The 20,032-nt window shown below is 42.2% G+C and overlaps 1 protein-coding gene across 1 annotated transcript in view; it reads right to left on the reverse strand.

Annotated features, from left to right (window-relative positions):
* SATB2 (SATB homeobox 2) overlaps positions 1-20,032 on the reverse strand; it is a 128,428-nt gene that overhangs the window by 37,191 nt on the left and 71,205 nt on the right. Inside the window, exons 7-8 of the mRNA XM_033065385.2 lie at positions 16,171-16,643; positions 3,923-4,135 (exon numbers count right to left, since the gene is read on the reverse strand). Coding sequence (XP_032921276.1) covers positions 3,923-4,135; positions 16,171-16,643 — 686 coding nt within the window. The remainder of the gene's footprint in view (positions 1-3,922; positions 4,136-16,170; positions 16,644-20,032) is intronic.

Below are 20,032 nucleotides of genomic sequence, written 5' to 3' on the forward strand. Positions count from 1 at the left end.
GGAGGAAGAGCCAATTCTCCCAGAAAAAATGAGTAAATGGGTAGAGGTCTCTAAATAATAAATTATTACTCAATTTAATGCACTCCCTCAAGTCTCCCTCATTCTTTATTAAAACTATACGTATGTCACTTGAGTATGTATGGTTTCCCAGCCTTATCATCATTATGCTAGCCAGACAGTCACCTAATTTCACCTAGGAAATCAGTGGAAATGAAAAAAAAAATCATTTCATAAAGCTGGGCTTTGGCATGCCTTTGATGTGCTGCCCTCATTCTCCTAAACTCATATTGAGATTTTGTGTATTCCACTGCACTCCTTTTAATTGAATGATTTCCCATCAGCTTCTGTGACAAATGAAGGACAATAACGGACGCTGCCAGCGCTCTCCCTGGGCTGGACTACCCCTGCAAGGCTTCTATCAGTACAGTTCAGAAGACTGCTACATGTCAATTTTAATGTCCCTTGTACTGGTGGTCCCCAGAATGCACTGGCAGGAGAGGGAGTGAGGGCAGTGTGATGCTGAGCGCTCCCAGCACCAGCTGCCCCTTGGAGACAGATCTCACTTACTTTCCTGAGCTCCAAAAGGAGAGTTACCAGGGCTGATCACCGCATCCCTTACATCTTTTAAGGGAAATGTGGGTTACTGATAAAAAGATCTCTGTTTTGTCTTAAGACCTAAAGGTCTTAGGAAAGAACACAACCTAAATGGCAAAGTTCACACTTCCTAGTAGAACCAAATAACCCATACACCCCAGTGATACTTATTTGGCCTAATTATGAACCTTTTCAGATGAATCCCATTTTTGCGTCAGAGTTGAAGGCTGCTAGAGTACATCTAATGTTAATTTTTAACTAGGCAGACATGCCCAAATGTTTATTTGTTAATAGGAAGGTTAACTAGGCAAAACCAAACCTTCTTCTGTTTTGTTGTCCTCCAAATCTTCCTGACATCTCTTCTGTACCGAGGCCACATTAATAATGGAGCCAAAATCCAATTAAGTCAACACTCTGGACTCTTCCTTACGACTTCCAGATAAAGCCTTAACCAACCTGTATCTTCTCCCTTTGCAGGCTCAGCAGGCACTGCTTGGGGCTTGCTCCCTGCCTGTCACAGGACATGCACAAAAGGAAGATTTTGCTGTTCCCTAAGGCCAGCCCCACGTGCAGGCAGAGGCAGCTGGACAGCAGCTGGGGCAGAGCGCAGCCACCATGCCTCAGGAGGCCAGGGCTAAACCACTGCCATCCTCAGGCCATGAGCTGGGTACAGGGCAACACAGGGACCGACAGGGGCACCCCACTCTGAAACTCAATGTTTACAGATAGACGAGAGTTAGGGCAATTGTGGGAAATGTAAGAAAACAACAAAGAGTTCATGGGAAGGAAAAGGACTGTCCAAGTCTGTCAGGACTGATTTAATGGAGATTTGTCAGGTATAAAAAAGTCTTCCCAGGCACTGGAGCCTTTGGCCAGCACAGCAGCCAAGGTCACCATGGCCTCAAAGGCTGTTATGGACATCTGAGATCCTGAGAAGAACAAAATTAGCATGTAAAAGAAAGATTTAAAATATAACTCCATCCTGCATGGGTCTCCTAAACCTCTAGGTCCACAGCCACATGTCAGGAAAAAGCCTGCCCTGTACACCCTGAAAGCTGCACCGTTTTTTATTTAATCACCATAAGAGGAAGAGCGAATACCAACCAAAAAGCACTAAAATAAAGTATTTAATGTTAAAAGCCTTGATTCAAAGCTGGTCTTGATATTAAGGAATTTACCACTACTGAAACATCTTACTCCAAACAGTGAGGAGAAAAAAAGAAAAAGGGTTTGCAACCACAGTGCCAGAGCACTGCAACCCAGCCCCTTACTGCTGCGGTTCTGTGTGCACACAACACCTCCCAACAGCTCAGAGCCCACCATAACTGTATCCCATTTTCTGGATCAGTCTCATTCTCACTTTGAGGCAGGTCCTGAGTCAGGGATATCCCAAAAGGGTGGCTTGAGGCTGGCTCAGAGTCAGAGAGAGCTGAGTTAAGTTACTCTGCATGCCCTTACACCTGCCTGCATGACAACCCCAGCACGAGCATTTCCACAGGTATCTGCCATTCCTCTCCTACCCAGCACACTCAATCCCAAAAGCATTGCTGCAGGATATCAGTATCTATGGAAACCATGTTTCCAATTGCCATTCCATCACCTTCTCTGGCACACTGACACAGTTCCTGCACGGCTGGTACAGCTCCTACCCCTGCTGCCCCAAAGCACCCTGCTCCGGGGTAGGTGGGAGAGCTGCCTGGGGAGCTGACGCTGCCGGAATCGCGGCGCTGCCTGCGAGGACGGCATTTGTCTTGTCAGAACTAATACCAGGCATATGGGGAAGCGCAGTAGTCGTGCTGCCTGCCCGGGAGCTGGGAAGAGCCTCATTTGCAGAGGTGTCCAAGTTGTCAAAACAGCACCTGTGCTGACTGGTGCTGGCCCTCTGAGGGCTGGGGAAATGTTACACAGCGGGCACAAGGCGAGCGCTGGGTACACAAACCTTTGTGTGCTGCTTCTGCTGATCTAAAACCTCACAATATTCTATTGGATTCTCCAAGCTGAAATAAGGCAAGTATGTGCAGGTTTATACTTCTAGAGTATGGTTTTCTAGCAACATTTAGCTCTTACAAAGGCAGGCAAAAATCCCATTATTTTAAATTATTTTCTAGCTGTGGCTAGAGCATGGGAAAATGGCACATTTCAACACAGGAATGAAACTGGGCAAGCGATCCAATTTTTATTCTCGCCGGATTGCATCTAAACTCTCAATTTCCTTTCAGTGCTTGATCCTAGTACAAAACCTATTGCAGTAAACATAAGCAGGAGTAAGCTAATTCTTTAATGAAACAATATCAATGCAGAAAGTGGCAACGCTATTTAAATAATAAAATAGTGTACCCACTATTAAAATCCTTATATATTTTTATTTTCACTTAAAGGTAACTAAAAAAGATAAAGAGAATACAAAGAGTTTCCCATGTAATGAAAGTTCAGTGTCAAATTTGGGTTGGCAGGATAAGCTTGCTTTCAAGTGAAAACAGTTCTTTACACTTATTTGTTGAAGTGCACCTACATGTCTGGGTTAAACAGAGCAACCTCAACAGTTCCTACAAAATCAACATCAGCCTGGTACAAGGGGGGGATGACTGTTACAGTGTAGTTTGGGAATGCTCTTTCTTAGTGCAAAGGAATAACCTATCCAGGGAAGAGTGGGTGGCAGCAGCACATTAATAAACACATGCAGTTAAGTCAATGAGATAACAGCTGCTTGGGAGCTCTAAGCATCATCTTCCTTCCCAGCACGCTGTCCATTCCCATTTTCTGTACCTCAAACGTTTACTTGTGAAAACCTCTAATTCAAGGATTGTGATTTCCTATGCAGAATACAGAGCACAGTATTTTCTAACAACATCTATCTAATGCACTATCGACCTCTGTTCACTACATGAACACTACTGAACACTACTCTGTTCATGTTTTATGGCAACATATACGAACCAGAAGCCCAGAAATTTCCTGTGTTCTGAAAAAGGTAATGGACACAGGTAAAAAGCTACATGCACTGTCTTTCCTTAATACATTCTATAACAGCCATTTAATGGACATATATCAACAGCCTGTATGTAATGCCCACATGCACTTTTTCAGGCACTAACGTTACATTTTTCCTCCTCTGCATTTATGGCATTGATTAAACACACAATGATCATCACAGTGTCTTCCTGACATCCACTACAGGTCTCTTAACAGCCACTCCAAAACCTTACGGAAGATTTTCCACAACTCATCCAGGTAAGGGAAGCAACAAACAAGGGAAGGGTGGATGGAAAGAAACTCCTTTCCTGGAATTATCTGGACAACAAACAGGTAGCAAGGAATTGCATCTTACCTGGGGTGTTCTGGAGGAGCTTGGACTGCTGGCAGCTGAAGACACCATGCTCACATTTGGGTTCATACTTCTCTCTCTCTCATCCTGATAGATACGATCCCGCTCCGAGTCAGGCAAGTTGAGGAAATTCTGCATTGCCCGTAAGTTTACCAGGAGGGACTGGGAAGCTGTCCTAGGGTCTTCTTCTTTACGCAGGATCTCTGACAACAAACCCTGTTTTTTTAAAAAAAAAAAAAAAAAAAAAAAAAGCCAGTCATGCGTTGATGGGTTTCTTTGGTTTTTAAAAATTTGTTTAGTGTAACCAGCTGGGTTGCAATACTGAGAATCTACATCAGAATCTCATGGGCTCTCCCTGAGGGGATATTTTGTAGGAAAGTGTTTGTCTTCTGGGGGCTGGGGTTTATTCTGGGACTCTCCTATTCTGGCACAGTAATAAGCTCCTGAGTATGGAGACGCTGGATAGGAAGGTAGGTGCACTGGTTAGAAGAAATTGCAGTTATCACCAGGTGCTTGCTGCAAATATTTTAGGAGCTGTTAGATCTCTCTCTCTCCTTCTCTTTTTACTTGAAGCTGGGAACACTTGGCAATCCTGTTCATCTTTGACAAATCTGCCAAGGTTGGTAAATTTAGTTTCGACATTTCAACAGTGCAGGAGGTTTATAAAGAAAAATGTTTGGCTGGGTTTTTATGTTACAGTCCGCTCATTTCAGTTTGGACAGTCATTTCTGAAAGGAGAAAAATGAAGCAATAATAAAACCTTAGAATCTAGCTTTAGGGATTTAACTCATTCCTTCATGCCTCATTTTAAAATACTACAGGCTTCACATTGCAACTGTGAATAAACACCATATTAATCTAGTTTTTACAAAAGCCATTACATGGCATTTCCAAAATATAAAGAGTAAAAAAATCCAAAAGAATTGGAGAGATAAAAATGTCATTAAAAGAGGCTTAAATCTAATAATGGAATTGAATTTATGCATAAAACTATGCACTCGCACTCAACAGTCCCACGGATTATCTACAAGTTAAAGACACAGAATCCAAGTCTGGATCAAGGCCTAGAGAAACTACCAGAGACGGTGTGTGCCACCAGCCTCCCCCAGGCTCCCCTCGTATGTGACACTTCACAAACTGGGACTTCCTTACAAACAGCAGGAACAGCAAATTCCTGAACTACACCTGCTTAAATGTACTGGTGTGCAGGCAAACTGAGAGGGAGTTTTTCTGCTCATTAAGACTTCTTCTATCTTAACGTAACATATCATTATGATATCAAAATGTTATCTTATGTTAACATGGAATTCTATGTGTTCATTATTTGAAAGGCTACCTTGCCAATGCACTTCCCTCCTGTCCCAACCCAGAGGCTGTCAGGCTGTCTGCACCGCTGCTCCCAGCAATGCCGGCCACAGAGGCTGTGTGAAATCCCAGCTGGAGCTGGGAGGGCTCACCTGGGCCGGCTCTGGGAGAGAAGCAGTTCAGCAGGAACACCACAGGGACCCTGCAGGCCAACACAGCCCTGCTGTGGCTGCTGACACGAGTGTTTTGCAGTTACTTCACAGCCAGGACCCAGGCAAGCTGCTTCCCAAGGACAGGCAAGGCTTACTTCTTTCTTGTCAGGAAAATGTTACTAGAAAGCAACCAAACACCCCAAGCCCTGTAATGTTTAGTTCTCATTTATTTTCTGCCATATCAGAGAACCGCCTTCAAAAAGCCTTGCTAAAAGCACTGTCACTACAGTTGGACAATTAACCAAACGTCAACATTTTCAGGATATATTTACCTTATTTACCAGTCTTCCTGACAAAACCAGCTGACCAACAAATTACATACCTGTATCTGCCTTTATCTGCCATTAAATACCTACACTAAAATACATGTGTGAAACCTCTACTTCAGCAGAATTTATACCACAAGTGCTCTAAGCAAGTTCCGCACACAACCTGTAGGTAGGTGCCATCTTTTCAGCTCCTCATCTACATAATCAAACTGAGACACTCCCAGTCACATTTTTCTGCAATGATCAGTCTGGGCACCAGAAGGACTGCAGCTGGGAATGGAATCATGGTTAGCATCACTCAGAAGTGGGATGTGAGATAGAAGCTGGTTGGTGAAAAAGGCTTGTTCTCTGTGAAAAAGTTTGAACAATTTGCAGTGCTGGGCTGTCCTCTGGTATTTTGTGTGACCTCAATACAACTGCATGCATAACCCTGGCTTCTTCTCCAGGGTTTACCACCTCTCAGGGAGGCTAAGGGCATTTTGAAAAGCTTTCTAAAGCTTTTTTTCTAAAGTCACAGACTGGAGGAGATTAACCAAAAAAGGACATGCAGGAGCTTGAAGCCACAACCTGCACAATTCCAAGACCAATGCAAGTCCTTATTAAAATTTTCCCCTAAAGTCAGTGAAAAATTCTTCAAATGCAATAAATGAAGGAAATATTGGTTCCACCAGTTCTGTAGATTTCTAATTCCCTGTGTCTTTGAAAGGATATATATATAAAACTTCTTTTTAAAATAAAAACTCAACTTCAAAAATTAATGAGTTTAGTATGGAAGAAAACGACCTGAAAGCTACTGGAGCTGACTCTAAGACAGTTTTTTCTCCCTCCCATTTTAGCCTCACTAAATTTATGGTCCAATTTCAAAAATGGAGAGCAGAAACATATGTGAAAGCATGCCAGCAATTACTTTTCTGTGCAGTCATTGACTTTGTATGTAAATCAGAGGCTCACAGGTACAAGTGGCTTGCTCATGGCAGTAAGAGGTATCTCAGTGCCTGAGATACCAACCCTTGTGCTTGAAGGCTCTGATTTATCACCAGAAACACCTTATCACAGGGTAGATTTGGTGCCTGTGCTCCTGCTCCCATGAGGGTCTCACCCTGCCCTGCTGCAGTATTTTGCAGCTCTGGTGTTCCATTAGCAGGCTGGGAACCTCTCCTAAAGCAGGCACCTGCTCCAGGGGGGACTCACTGCTTCCCCAGCACCACGACACAGCAGCCCTGCTTCCCATGCCCTGCTCCAGGCCCACAGGTAGGAAATCTGGCTGCCAAGAGGGTTTTTCTGCAGCTCCTCTAAGTGCTTTGGCAGCTTAGGGACCATGTAAACAGCAGGAGAGCTAATAAGAGGACTGACTCATGAGGGACAAGTCTCGTGTCCTCCTGCAACTGAAGATAAACAACAACGCCGGTAAACAGCAGCAGCAGCAGATAGCTGAGTGATAGGGGAGGACAATAAAATAAAGTGTCTTGAGAGCAATAACGTTTACAATGATATAATTCTGAGCTACTGAAGTATAGGCAAACTAACCAGTGAGCAACATTATAAAAAATAGAGTGATATTAAATAATCTGTTCAGCCTTTTTGTCACCTGCAACAAATTAGGCTTTCAATATGCAAAACATCTTCCTTCCAGAAAAACAAATGATCATGATTTCATTTAATTGTAATTTAATGAGGCATAATGTATTTTTTAAAGTGATATACACCAGGTGTGTGGTGAGGAAACTGGCCCAGCCAGATAAACCCTACTGTTTCTATTTTTAAGGAAACCCTAAAGCCAGCCAGCAACTGTTTTCATTTCTGCAAATTATGTTTCTGCTGGAGGGGGTGAGGGAGGGAAACCCACAGCATTCATAGATTTCTTATAAAATTCCATTGGCTAAATTAGCTCATTCCGACTTACTTACATCTTACATATTAAAAAATAAAAACAAAAAAAACGGCAGTTTGCAGAGTAACCAATTCTGCAAACCTAAAAGATCATCTTCAGGGACTAGAAAGTCTCAGTATGACTTTAAATAGTCAAACAGATCTTCCACATAGAACACAGCTCCCAGGATACATTTTAGGACATGTAGCTTGATAATATCATTGCCTTTCCACTCCTCTGCATCATTTTTAAACCGGCTGCTGAAGAGGCAACTGATGAAGTTTAATGTTCACACAGGCTGTGCTTGCAAACGAGGGGTGTGATCACCCTGAGACAAGGGCTCTGCACAGCCTGGTTTACCCTTGGAACTTGCACTATTTTTAAAATTACACACTGGATTCATAACTGACTTTAAGAAAATAATACCTGTGGTGGAGGAAAAAAGCACATGTCCAATCAAAACAAAAAAGTCACTGAATCTATTTAAGGCAGGAGTAATTTTGACTGTGTTTTTTCAAACTAGCTGAAATGCAGTCCCTTTGGGCCAACAAAGTCACTGTCACAGGGCTTTGCTTTGCATTTATTCTATGAAACCCCACTTGTAAACTTTTTTACTTTTATTAACTACAGGATTTTCAGGACAAACAACCCAAACCTCACTGGCACCTAATTTTTTTTAAAGCAGCTTCTGAGAGATGATGCAGTACAATGTGGAACAAATGTTATTCCAACTGACTCTGACATCCAGTGGACCAACTGACCAGCCTGAGGCAAACACAGGCTTGACCAAAGCACACAGAGGGTGAGCAAAGCCTCTGTGCCCTCTTCCCAAAGGCTGCTGCTCAGGCCTGGAAAGGGCTTCAGTGAGATCTCAGGGGGACAGAGGACTGCAGTGACCAAAGGCAGGACAATTTTGCAACTGGAACTTTTGAAAAGCAATGTGGATGGGGGTAAGGCGGTGCTGCTGGAGTGCAGCCCAGGCACTCATACTCTGGGGACAGAGGAGGACAAGGGACATCAGACAGCAGGAGACTCCCAAGCACTGGACAGGGCTTCACACACATCCGGTTCGATGACTTGGATAGAAGTCGTGCTCTCCCTCTTACAGACCTAAGACATTAGACTACAAAACCAGGCACTGATGTTAAAGAGGTTCAGAACAGGCTTTGGACAATCAAAACACTGGCCAAGGCAAAAATTTAAATAAACCCAACTAATGTGCTAAACCTCAGTTTATATATTCTGTATAAGGAAATTATATATATGAAGGACTGAAAAAGCATGAACACTTTTTCAGACTTTCAGCCTATTTGTGCCTCTCCATACTTCAGCTATGGCCAAAAGCAACAGAGAAAATGCTGAAATACTAGAAAAATATTGCTTCTGCAGTGCTTAAAGTTCCAAATACTTTTAAGCCCTGCACTTGTACTGACAAGTCTCAATAGAAAAGCTATTCTGCTTTCCATCAGGGATAGATGTGACCCTGAGCAGGATGAGAAAACATAAAGATTTAGTAAATTTCAACATCTGGATATTAAAGGTCAGTGATGTCAACCTGTCCCCTCCTAGCACAGAAGGCAGCACCCAGGGAACCCCTGGTTAGCTACACATTTCTGCTGAGCTACATCGTAATTGTACCTTGAGTATACAACAACAAACTTGATTTTGCCAGGCTAAAATGACCATTTATATGTACAGTTGTCTGCTACTTGCAGTTGTAAGCTGGAGGCAGTAGGTCAGTCCAGGAGCTCTGCAGCAGAAGCACTGACTTCTCACAACCCTTCAAGGAATAAAGCATTTCCACCTGCTGTGATTTTCTCATGTCAAGGCAGGATTTTACCACGACACCTCTCTGCCTCTCTGCATGTACTCCAGGTCTCACCTTCAGTATTGTCTTCTGGGCTGAACAAGATACATTCAACAATTCTGAAATACTTCTCTTTGCCTCTAAGAATACAGCACTCCCCAAGAACCTCTATACTAAGTACTTGTAGGCTTCATGGGACTCAAGCTCATTTTCAAATGCGCACTGCTTTGTTTCCATTCCCTTGCATCTCTTCCTAATTCCAGCTAGGATATGAAGCAGAAGTGCTGGAAGTCTATCAGAAATGCTTATCCTGGCAATGTGTCCAGTCCAATTTTGCTGAACAAAATTGCTTTAGATAATCAGTGGAAAATTTTGAGTGGTTAGCCAAAGCAAGCACCTTCAGATCCATTCTGTCACAGTTTCCATCAGGCAAAAGTGTTTTTGTACCCTGTTCCCTGACCAGCTTTTCTTTCTCAATAGTCAAAATGTGTGGTGCTACATTTGTATCAGTTTTGAAAACCTCAGAACTTGAAGGACTCTCGATTGAGGCTAACACTGTGTGAATGGGAGACCAAGAGGCTCCCAGTACACTTCAGTGTACACACCACATCAGTCCTTCATTTAGAAGAAATCTTCTGATTCCCAGATTCAGTGCCTACAGCCAGAGTATCAGCCTTGTTCTTAAACTCATTTAACTAATGCTAAAATGCATACATCTCAGGAGAGAGCTGCTTAGGCACAAAGCATTTAGAGGCTGATTTGAATAAAACTTATACAGGGTGCAACAATGACAATTTGATTTTTATTATTAAAAATGAAGTGTTTAAATCCTCAAAGAAAACGCCTTTATTGCATTAGTTTAATAAAGCCTCTTTTTTTATTATGGTATCTGTTTTTATGAGGGAAGACAGGATGTGCATGCGCATCTGAGCATGGATGCATGCAGAAAAGGAGGCAGAGAAAGACCAACCACCTGCATACCATTTATACGACGTGTGTCAGACCTTTATCCTGAAATATGCTGGAAAATGAGCAAAGACACACAGCTTGTGCACACTGTAGATCTGTGCCCTTGCTTCCAAGTCTCAGGACTCCTGTGCATCAGCTGAGCAGGCAGCAGCCACCTCCTACAAGCACACATTCTGAAAGCCTGACTCACATGCTACTTAAGATCTTTTCATTCAGCCTATTGAATACAATTAAGTTAATTGAAACTGAAATTTTGGGCAGTGCAAAACCCACTGTTGGAACAAATATTCCATCTACCAAAAATCTGCTATTTATTAAAGTAAGCACTTCCCTTACAGACTGCCTTCTTTCCTGTGAGTACAACAGAACACTGCTTGTGCCACATTACACCCAAGAATAAAACAAGCAGGCAACATGAAAGGGTTTCATGCTGTAAGAGAGGGTTTTCTATGAGGGTAAAAATCAACAAAAAATCCCCCCCAAAACCCAAACCAGAAGCCTTGTTAATTGAAAGTCTGTGCACAATGGGGCAGACACCATAGCGATGAATGCAGCATGACTGTCTCACTAGATACCAGGCAGAGAATTAAAACTCCCTCTGTTCCTCTCATTTGAGTAAAAGGGAAAATCATTTGCAAAAGGAATTCTGTCCAGGATTTGGCTCACAAGCACATAGAGGTGGAAGAATCAGTTATTTCAACAAACCATATTTCTGATATTAATGCCTTGTAGAGGACTATTTTTTGAACCCACTTCCATTTGGGGGAATTTTGCCAAAGAAAGCAGAATTAAAACCAGGAGTCACAACCCACAGCCTTACTTCCTTAGCAACCAGACTACTGCTGTCAGAGCCCCCAAACCCACCCCAAATAGGTGACCAGTGACACCTCTGTAGGCCAACAAATGTTATTTCCTTCTTCCTCATTGCAGAAACCTGGACTTGCCTGCAGTTGCACCAGAAGCTGGGGCAACACCCAGCATCAATCCTGTGTTCCTCTATGCCTCAACCCACACCTGCAGCCAAGGTGTGACCAAATCCCTTGAACAAGGAGGATCAGTGCAGCTTATTTCATTATAAACTTCACTACATCTGAAGGTGGTGGAGTTTCCTCCTCCTCAGGCTGTTACTTCCTTTAATCCAAAGAGACGTGGTTGGCACCAGCTACCCAGGCAGGAGTTGTGCTGGGTGTGTGCTGCTTTCCCATCTGCAGGCTGGGAAGCCAATGCTCCCACTTGGAGCTACTCAGGGCAGAAAGGAGGGAGCAGTGCTCTTTGGGAAGAAAGTTCCAAGCAGCCTGAACACGCTGCTGGTTTTACCCAGCTCTCTTTGTATCTGGCCCCACAACCACTCGATTTAAAAAGCCTCAGATTCAAGGATATTTCCAGTTTTGGAGGCTGTTCCGTTAAACAAGCACTGGCCACTCGCCCAAACATTTTACTAGTTTTGGCTATTATGTCACAATATTGGCAAAAAGAAAGATGCTTGAAAAAAGAGAAAGATACAAACTGAAACACTCCTTCATTCTTTAGGCTTTGCAGTCCACTGTGTACTCCCAAGGAGAGCAGCAGTTCACTGATCAAGTGATTTAAACTGTCTGGACCCTTACAAAGAGCCCAATAAACTGTCCTGACTACAATTCCATGAGCCTGCAGCAAAGAGAAATGCTTATGCAAAACAGGATTCAAAATTACCTATTTTCCAGTTTATATCCCGAGGAGTGAAATCACTTCAGCCCCTCCAGATTCACTGAAAAGCTCTCCAGCAAAGCACAAGGTGGATTTTCACGCATTTCCTTTAAAACAGTGCTCTTAGCCCTACTTTTTCCTGTAACCATCATCACCTACCAATTTATCAAAACATTACAACCTGCAATAAGCAAGTTCTGGTTATTACAACCTTTTGGTTGCAATCAGAATGCTATATTAGGAGACAATAAACTGCAGGATGGTACAAGGACTCTGCCCTGAGGATGGGCCAAACTCCATGTGAGTATTCTGCTCCAGGAAGAAGTCCATAGCCCTTGTCCTGCCTCCCATTTCAGAGTATCTCCACTGGCCAAGGTGGTGCTCATGCTTTCAGGGGCTGCCCATCCCCTAGAAGTTATCCTGATGTAAAGACAATGCAGGCTTCAGCCAGGCAGGCATTTTTTGAGAACTCCAGCCTGCACTGGAGCAGTACTGCACTGTACTGACACCCTTTTGACTTCACTGCACTGTTTGAGACCAAGGAGAGACATCAGCTCCCTCGGTGTGCTAAAACCTCCTCACCCTCTACAGTCAGTACATTGCAGGCACTTCCTTCACTGCACAGGGCAATTCCAAGTGTGAGGCACACCTGCTCTAACTCTGACAGCTGTATTTCTGTTATAGATTTGCAGTACTAAGCAGAATTTTCCTTGCTTTTTTTTCTCAAGATTGAATGGCTTTATACAATCAAAAAGTGCCAAAGTCTTACAGAACACAAACCTTTCAGTAATGACTGTTTTAATAACACCTTCAGCCTACAGACTGGCTTCATGTCTATGTGTCTCACCAAGATGCCTTCCAGTTTAAAGGTATCAGGTATGACTATCTAACTCTCAGGTGTTTGATGGGCCTCAAAAAGCTGTCTGCCTTCAATTCAAACCCACTCACACTCCTGCAAGCAGTTTTTAAGGTCCAGAGCAGAAGGAACAAACTATTTCAGTAAACAACACATTCTTCTGACTTAGGGGTCAGAGGCAAGAGGGAATCCTGACCATAAAATCTTGGACACAAACAATACAATTACACAAGCAAGAAACTCCTGCAAGAACCTCCTGTCTCAGTAACACTGCTAACTGCCTTAGCCATGGCAAGCTCTCTCCATGCCACAAGAGCAGGGAAGGCTCAATAGGATGTCATTCCAACAGGCAGACACAGATTCCAATTCATTCCAATACACAGAGCTCAACAGGGTGTAATTCCAACAGACTCCAATCTTACCATTGCTGAGTAGATTGCAGGCAACACCATCCTAGACAACCATGGTAGTGTGCACCACCATTTTAAACATTTTGAAGGCTGTGCAGGAACTTCTTACTTATTGAAAAGTGTTGTTAAAACCACCTGCAATAATTATATTGTCTCTGTGTGTGTTTCTACCCATCCCATGTGGTGAATAAATACGTATTTAGATTCCACAATAACGTAAATTAAATTTATGACAGAGTCTCTAAAAGTAAGAAGAATCAGAGGTTAGCCCAAGAAACTTACTAAATATTGAGGGTTCTTCATTCACACATTCAAATGAATAGGAAAACGCTCACTTTGGAACTTTCTGTTTGAAAGAAACCCTCTTCATGGCTAACTCAGCCTGGGCCAGCTCCTTGCCAAACAGCCTGTGCAGCTCTCCTGTGCATACAGCAGCTACTAAACTGCCTGGTGTTCAGGCTCCACTTCAGTGGGAGCTCTGGGAAATGTGCAGAACTTGCCACAGAGCCTGAAGTGCTTTGTTTCCATGTGTGCAGACAATATGCCCACAGGTATATGCAAATATTGTTGTCTTCAGTTATGTATTTCCAACTTCAAGAGGAAGATTTGGATGTTTCACAAACCATACAATTTCATCTCTCCTTCTTCTGACCCTCCTCATGTTCTCCCTCCCACACACACATGCACACATACAAGTGTCAGCCACTTGTTCCTATGGATTTAGCCTAGTTTGGATCAAAGCTTCCTCTACTTCATTTAACAGATTTGCTCAGATGGAAGGTCCCAGGGGAGAAATAATGTTAGTAAGAAGGGGCTTTTCAGCATTGAGTATGTAGGTCATTGGACTTTAAAATAAATTAGAGAATAATTTATCTATTAAACAACCCTCACAGTACATATTTCATGAAGCTATACTTAATTATAGGCTAATGTGCACCACAGAGCAACCACGAAGAAAGATTAAGCAGTGGCCCATAATGCAGTGATTAATACCATTATTAGCTGGCTGGCACACAGCATCTATTATTTGGTACCATCAGGAGAAACAACAGACCTCCAGTTTCTAATGTTGGCACTTCTATGAAATGCAACAAACCCAAACCTTTCCAGAGAGAAACACACGCCTCTCTGTACCTTGGAGGCAGCAGAGGAGATGCAAGAAGGTGAGAGTAGACTTGAATTTCCACTCCTTTTACAGAGTTTGCTTCTCCACCATGGATGTGTGGGAATATCCAACACCTTCTACTGTACAGTGCAGTACTAACTGCCTAAACCCTCTTCTTAATGCCCTGAACAGTCCCTGAGGGGAGCTTGATTTAAGTTGGAATTAACAGAACAAGAAAGCCTAAGTGTGTATCTGCACTCTTTTGCTACAGCGATGGCTCCTGGGACATGATGCACTGTATGTAAGACCACTGCTCTTCTGTATCAGGGTGCTGTTGACTAACAAAACAATGATGTGAGATGACCAAATCTTTTATGGATGCTCTAAGACTTGTAGGACTGTTCTGGAATCAGTATGTACATTGCATTACTTATGATGGAGGGTAGGAAGCAGGTAATATCTTTCTTGTTGGGTATTGATTTAATAGCACACTTGGGCATCACCAGCCCAGGTCTCCCAGTGTGGCTAAAGGAGAGCTTTGTGTTCATTGACAGTGACAAAACCCTCACTGGCAATGTTACTGCCAACCCCTCACTCCAGTTCAGAATATATCATTCTGTCAATACCATCCACCTTGATTATACTAGGTTTTATATACAACGGGTTATGATCCCAGAGGGATGAAAAGCTTTTCCAAATTAAAAGCAGAATTTTAAAGAGGAAATACTCATACATTCCTATGTAGTTTTCATTTGATATCCTCAAGGCTAACCCCAGAACTCAAGTGTTTTTCTCTGAGTGCAGCCATCTTATGAATTTAATGGAAGAAGGGAAGTAATAAAATGTGCTCCATACTTTAATTAGTTCCCTCATAACATGGCATTTCCAAAATGGCAGTGCCAAAGAAAATCATCAATCTAGGAGAACAGACGAAGGTACTGTATGGGGCAATGGACAGACCTCCTAGAGATACACACTCCCCTATTTCTTCTCTTGCTGGTAAATCTTATCTCAAAGCCACACAAATCTTACTCCAGCTACACAAAAGGAATTTGTAACAATATTAAATATTAAGTCACTTTTACATTTCTTATGCCTTGCTACAGAGTACCACAATTGAGAGATCACATGTTGTATCCTGCAGGATGAATGTAAATGGCCTGTCTTTCCAAGCACACATTCACCCTGGCTACTCCAGGTGCCAGGCTTAAGCTGATAATATCACACAATCATTTCAACATCTGCATTTCACTAAGTGAGTGAGAAAACCTGTGGCAGAAATGAAAGCAAACACAAGCTGCTACAAAAGGCAGACAGTTTTCCCAGCACACTTGCCTTACACATTTCTTGCAGGAGCAGCCTCTGGCACTACTTGTGACATCAGCTGTACCACAGGAAGGAACTGAGGAAGTGTCAGAAGGAAGCCCAAAAACACCTCTGACTCTCAGTCTCTTATTACCTCTTCCTGGCAATCAAGCAGGAACAAATGTAGAAGTTTATAACCACAGAGAGAAGCTCAGGGAAGAACTCCCATGAGCAGAACGACTGCTAGAGAACAAAGCTCAGGAGTGGCCAATTGCAAATAAACAGCTGTTCCAGGAAGAAATAGCCTTGTTCAAAACTGGACAAAGAGACTGGAGAAAGACTGAGAATGGTTTGACCTGTTTCTATGGCCCACCCCTTACCCTGATCTGCAACAACCATACAGCCCCACAAGAGCCACAGCTTTGCCCCTTCTTGGTTGTAGAATAGAAATTGATACCTGTGTGCGGTTGAATGCTACTCTTGCAAAGACAGCTTGAGACACACTGGCTCTCTTCAGCTCATCTCTGACTTGCTGGTAAATATCTGGAGAGACTTCCACCGATGAATTCGATGGCTCTGGTTTCACAGCTCTAGGGATGGGTGGATGATTCAAGAACTGCTGGTTGATAGCCTGTGGGTGCTGGTGAGCCAACAGTCGGCTGACGGCAATCTGCTGGTTTATCAGATGGGCCATCGCTATCTGCTGCCTCACCAGTTGTGGACTGAGCTGAGGAGACAGGAGCCCAGGGTTTATCATTGTTTGCATCGTTGGCACTTGGTTTCGGATTGGAGTACTGTGGTGAATTTGGCCATGAGGAGACTGTTCATTAGATTTTCCCAAAGTTGCCAGCTGGTTGATATTTGGTAAGTGCATGGGACGTTGACCAAGAACGCAATAGTCTGAAAGGTTTTCTCTTTCCACTCTTTCCACTGTTGAAAGAGAAAAATTAGCTTGCTGTCATTTCAGTTTGCATATAGGGCAAGGATTATATTGCAGGTGACTGCATGCAACAGCACCTGCTTTACCTTGTAAGTCTACACTTGCATAGAAATATCATAGAAACATAAGCAAAACAAACACAAAGTAAAAGCAAAACAAATAATTAACATTCTTCTGGACTTCCCAGGCTTCACCCACAGCTCATGAAGACTCCTTATAAACCAACAGCAGGTATCTATCTTCTCTAGCGTCCTCTAAAGAAACAAGCTTGGACACTTCCATTTATACTGTTACTAACATTTGAATCTGTCACAGCAAAATGATTAACCTTTAAAAGCAGTCAGTGTTTCAGAATCCCAAGCATCTAGGTAAAGGAAAGAAACTCAAATTGGTATCCACTTACACAAACCAAATGGAAACAAGGCCATTCCCTGTGCAGCTCATGGCACTGTCTCTCATTACAAACTTGGCAGTTATTATCTTTTTCACGTGCACTCTACCTTGCACTGTGTGTGGATAAAGCTATCTGGTACTATCAGCTCATACAGGTGCACTGCAGCAGATTCATGCTGGTTGTGTGAAAGCATATTACAAAACAGTGAAATTCACACATGAGAAAAGTTTAAAGCAATGGTTCCTACAGCCAAAGCCTCACTGCCATGAGTCTGTGAAGAAACGGTAAAGCACTTCTGCACAAATATCCACTTGAAAAAAAGCACCTTCACTGTCTTCAAAAATTCTGTTTAGCACAACAGTGATCTCTAAGTGACACCACATCACAAAAAATTAAACAGTACACACTAAATGCATATACTGTAGTTTTATATACTGATGTACTGTTAAATATCTTATGTCAGGAATATCACAGTTTCTTCTCAGGTAACCGCAAAACTAAATGCACATATTACAAAATCAAATTTTCTCTGAAAGTACCATTTAAAATAGGAACTTAAGTTTAGCGAGTGCACAAATATAACTCCTACCTAGATAATTCTAAGCAATCAGAAGTCATTTTACAGTAGGTTGCAGATTCCATAAGTCTCCCTACATGCAACTGAATAAGCATTTTTATATTGATCCAATATAAAAATGTTTAGAAACACATATCATAGAAAATCACTACCTCATCCCTGTATTGGTCACAGCAAACAGCAAGACAGGATTTATTTCAGAAAGGTAATAATACTATTAAAACTTGTGTAATGATTAACAACTGTACAAGGTTTTGAACTCTTTTTAAAAACCTAATCTATATAGAGCTTTGAAGCTTTACACAGTTAATACTCAGAATGACAGCTTACTGATGACTTGCTCTGTTTTCTTCTAAATAGAAAGACAGTTCTTTTCACCTTCCAGAGTTAATCTAAGACAGAGAGGGAGTCATGCCCTAAACACATACAAACACACAGCTACTATCTTTAGAACTGTCACTCCGAACATCACAAGTACTGAATTTTACAACTGGGTGAATTAATACCCAGGATTTCCTTGTAAGAAGTTTCAACTCACTCTTCCCATTATTTAAAAGGAAAATCCCATAACATCTTTAGCCTTCTATTAAAAAATTGGTTAAAAAAATTCAAAATAAAAATTAATTTCAAATACAACTATGAATTCCACTTTTCCATGTTTCAACCCAACTGAATTTGTAAGTGTTTAGTTGTGTTTCAACTATGAAAGGCAATGCAAAACGTGTGATACACAAATATTGTCAGCAAATGACCATTTTGCTGTGTTACTCACAGGCTGTCAGATACATAACACAGTATTTCACCTTGCTGAAAATACTGAAAATCCCTATTCAAAAGCTGCTCCTCATGATGTCAGTAGGTCTCTGTGAAATGCAGTACAGAAAGCTCAATATCACTTCAGGAACAGACATGAAATCAATGTTAAACATACAACAGGAGTGGTGCTAATTCCAGGGATGGACCCATCACCAGTGCAAGGTGCGGGCCAGGGAGTGAGCAGGGCTGCTTTATCACAGCCTCAACCTTCTGCAACACGGGTGATTCAGAGCCAACATGGCCATACTATTGCCTCCTCAGCCTCTCTGCACTAAGCCTGCACCTGAGTAATGCCATTAAACACACACAGTTGCTAGCCAAATGCAATTATTCCAATGGTACAATAGCTACTTGGCAGATATAAGCAGGATAAAGCTGTTCTCAGTGTAATGAAATACATCACTGACAACCCTAAAAATAAGAGCCCTTCCGCTAGGAGTTTCAGAAGAGCTGAAAAAGTTCTGAACTATTTGTAGTTTGAGGAGCACACACAGAATAAGTCACTGAAACCAACAAATTATTACTTGTTAGAACATAAAAACAGTAACCAAGTGTTTTTGAAAACTTGGTGAGAAATAAATATAAATAACATTCACTTTCTGGGCTGAACCACATTTGCCAAGTTTCCACCCACTCTTGACTTCAATGCCAAGTTATAAACCCCTATAAAAATAAAGTTTAAGATGAAAAGGCTGCCAGGCTGTTAATCTCTGCAATGCTACTTGGAATTACATAGAAACATCACCTGACTTGCTTCCATAGGTCTATTTTTCCCCTATTATCAGTTTCCTTTTTTGATCACATTCGACTATACAGCCATGCATGTAGTCCCTATAAACAAACCAGATTCTAGTCACTTCAACCACTTTGGTAATAAAAGGTTACCATTAGCAGTTACGCTGGATGGAAAAAATGTGCATTACTCAACTCCTCAAAACTCTTTCCTTCTCTAACACATTGCCCATATCTGATTCCCTGTTGTTCTTTGGTAACTATGGACTGGTTACCAAATCTGCAGGGCTGAACGGGAGCAAGACTGAGACAGCCTTGAGATGGAGACTGGTACTGTCCTGAGAGACAGGCCAGCTTGTCAGTAATTCTCTAAGCAAAAATGGATACAGGAGCCACAAAGCTTCTGTTCCATCAGCATCCTGTCTCAGACAATCCAGAGACACGGTTTTTACCTTTGCGTCCTCCATTTTCCATGTTCATACCCGATTACAGCCTTTCCCTGTTTGCTATTGCTGTACTAAAACTGGGGATATGTTCAGAGCTCTTGTAGTCTCATATGGATTGGAAAACAAAGTTGTACTGATGGGAATATAAATATCTGACAACAGAGTCACAGGACCTTACACTGGGAAGGAAGAAGTTTCATGGATATGTGTTATCTACGTTCAAGTGCTGCTGATAAACTACTTCTGGAAGCAATGCCTGTGGTAGTTAAATAAAAGCTGGTTCAGGAGGCTGTTACCTACCTCCATCTGTGGTGTGACCACAGCAAAAGACATTGCAGTGTTTTTGTTTTCTCTGTGCATCACTCACTTGGTATACAATTCTCCAGTTCTTTTCTTGAAGAACTCATTTAAACC

The sequence above is a fragment of the Catharus ustulatus genome, chromosome 7 (genome assembly GCF_009819885.2).
Source record: "Catharus ustulatus isolate bCatUst1 chromosome 7, bCatUst1.pri.v2, whole genome shotgun sequence".
Taxonomy (NCBI): domain Eukaryota; kingdom Metazoa; phylum Chordata; class Aves; order Passeriformes; family Turdidae; genus Catharus; species Catharus ustulatus.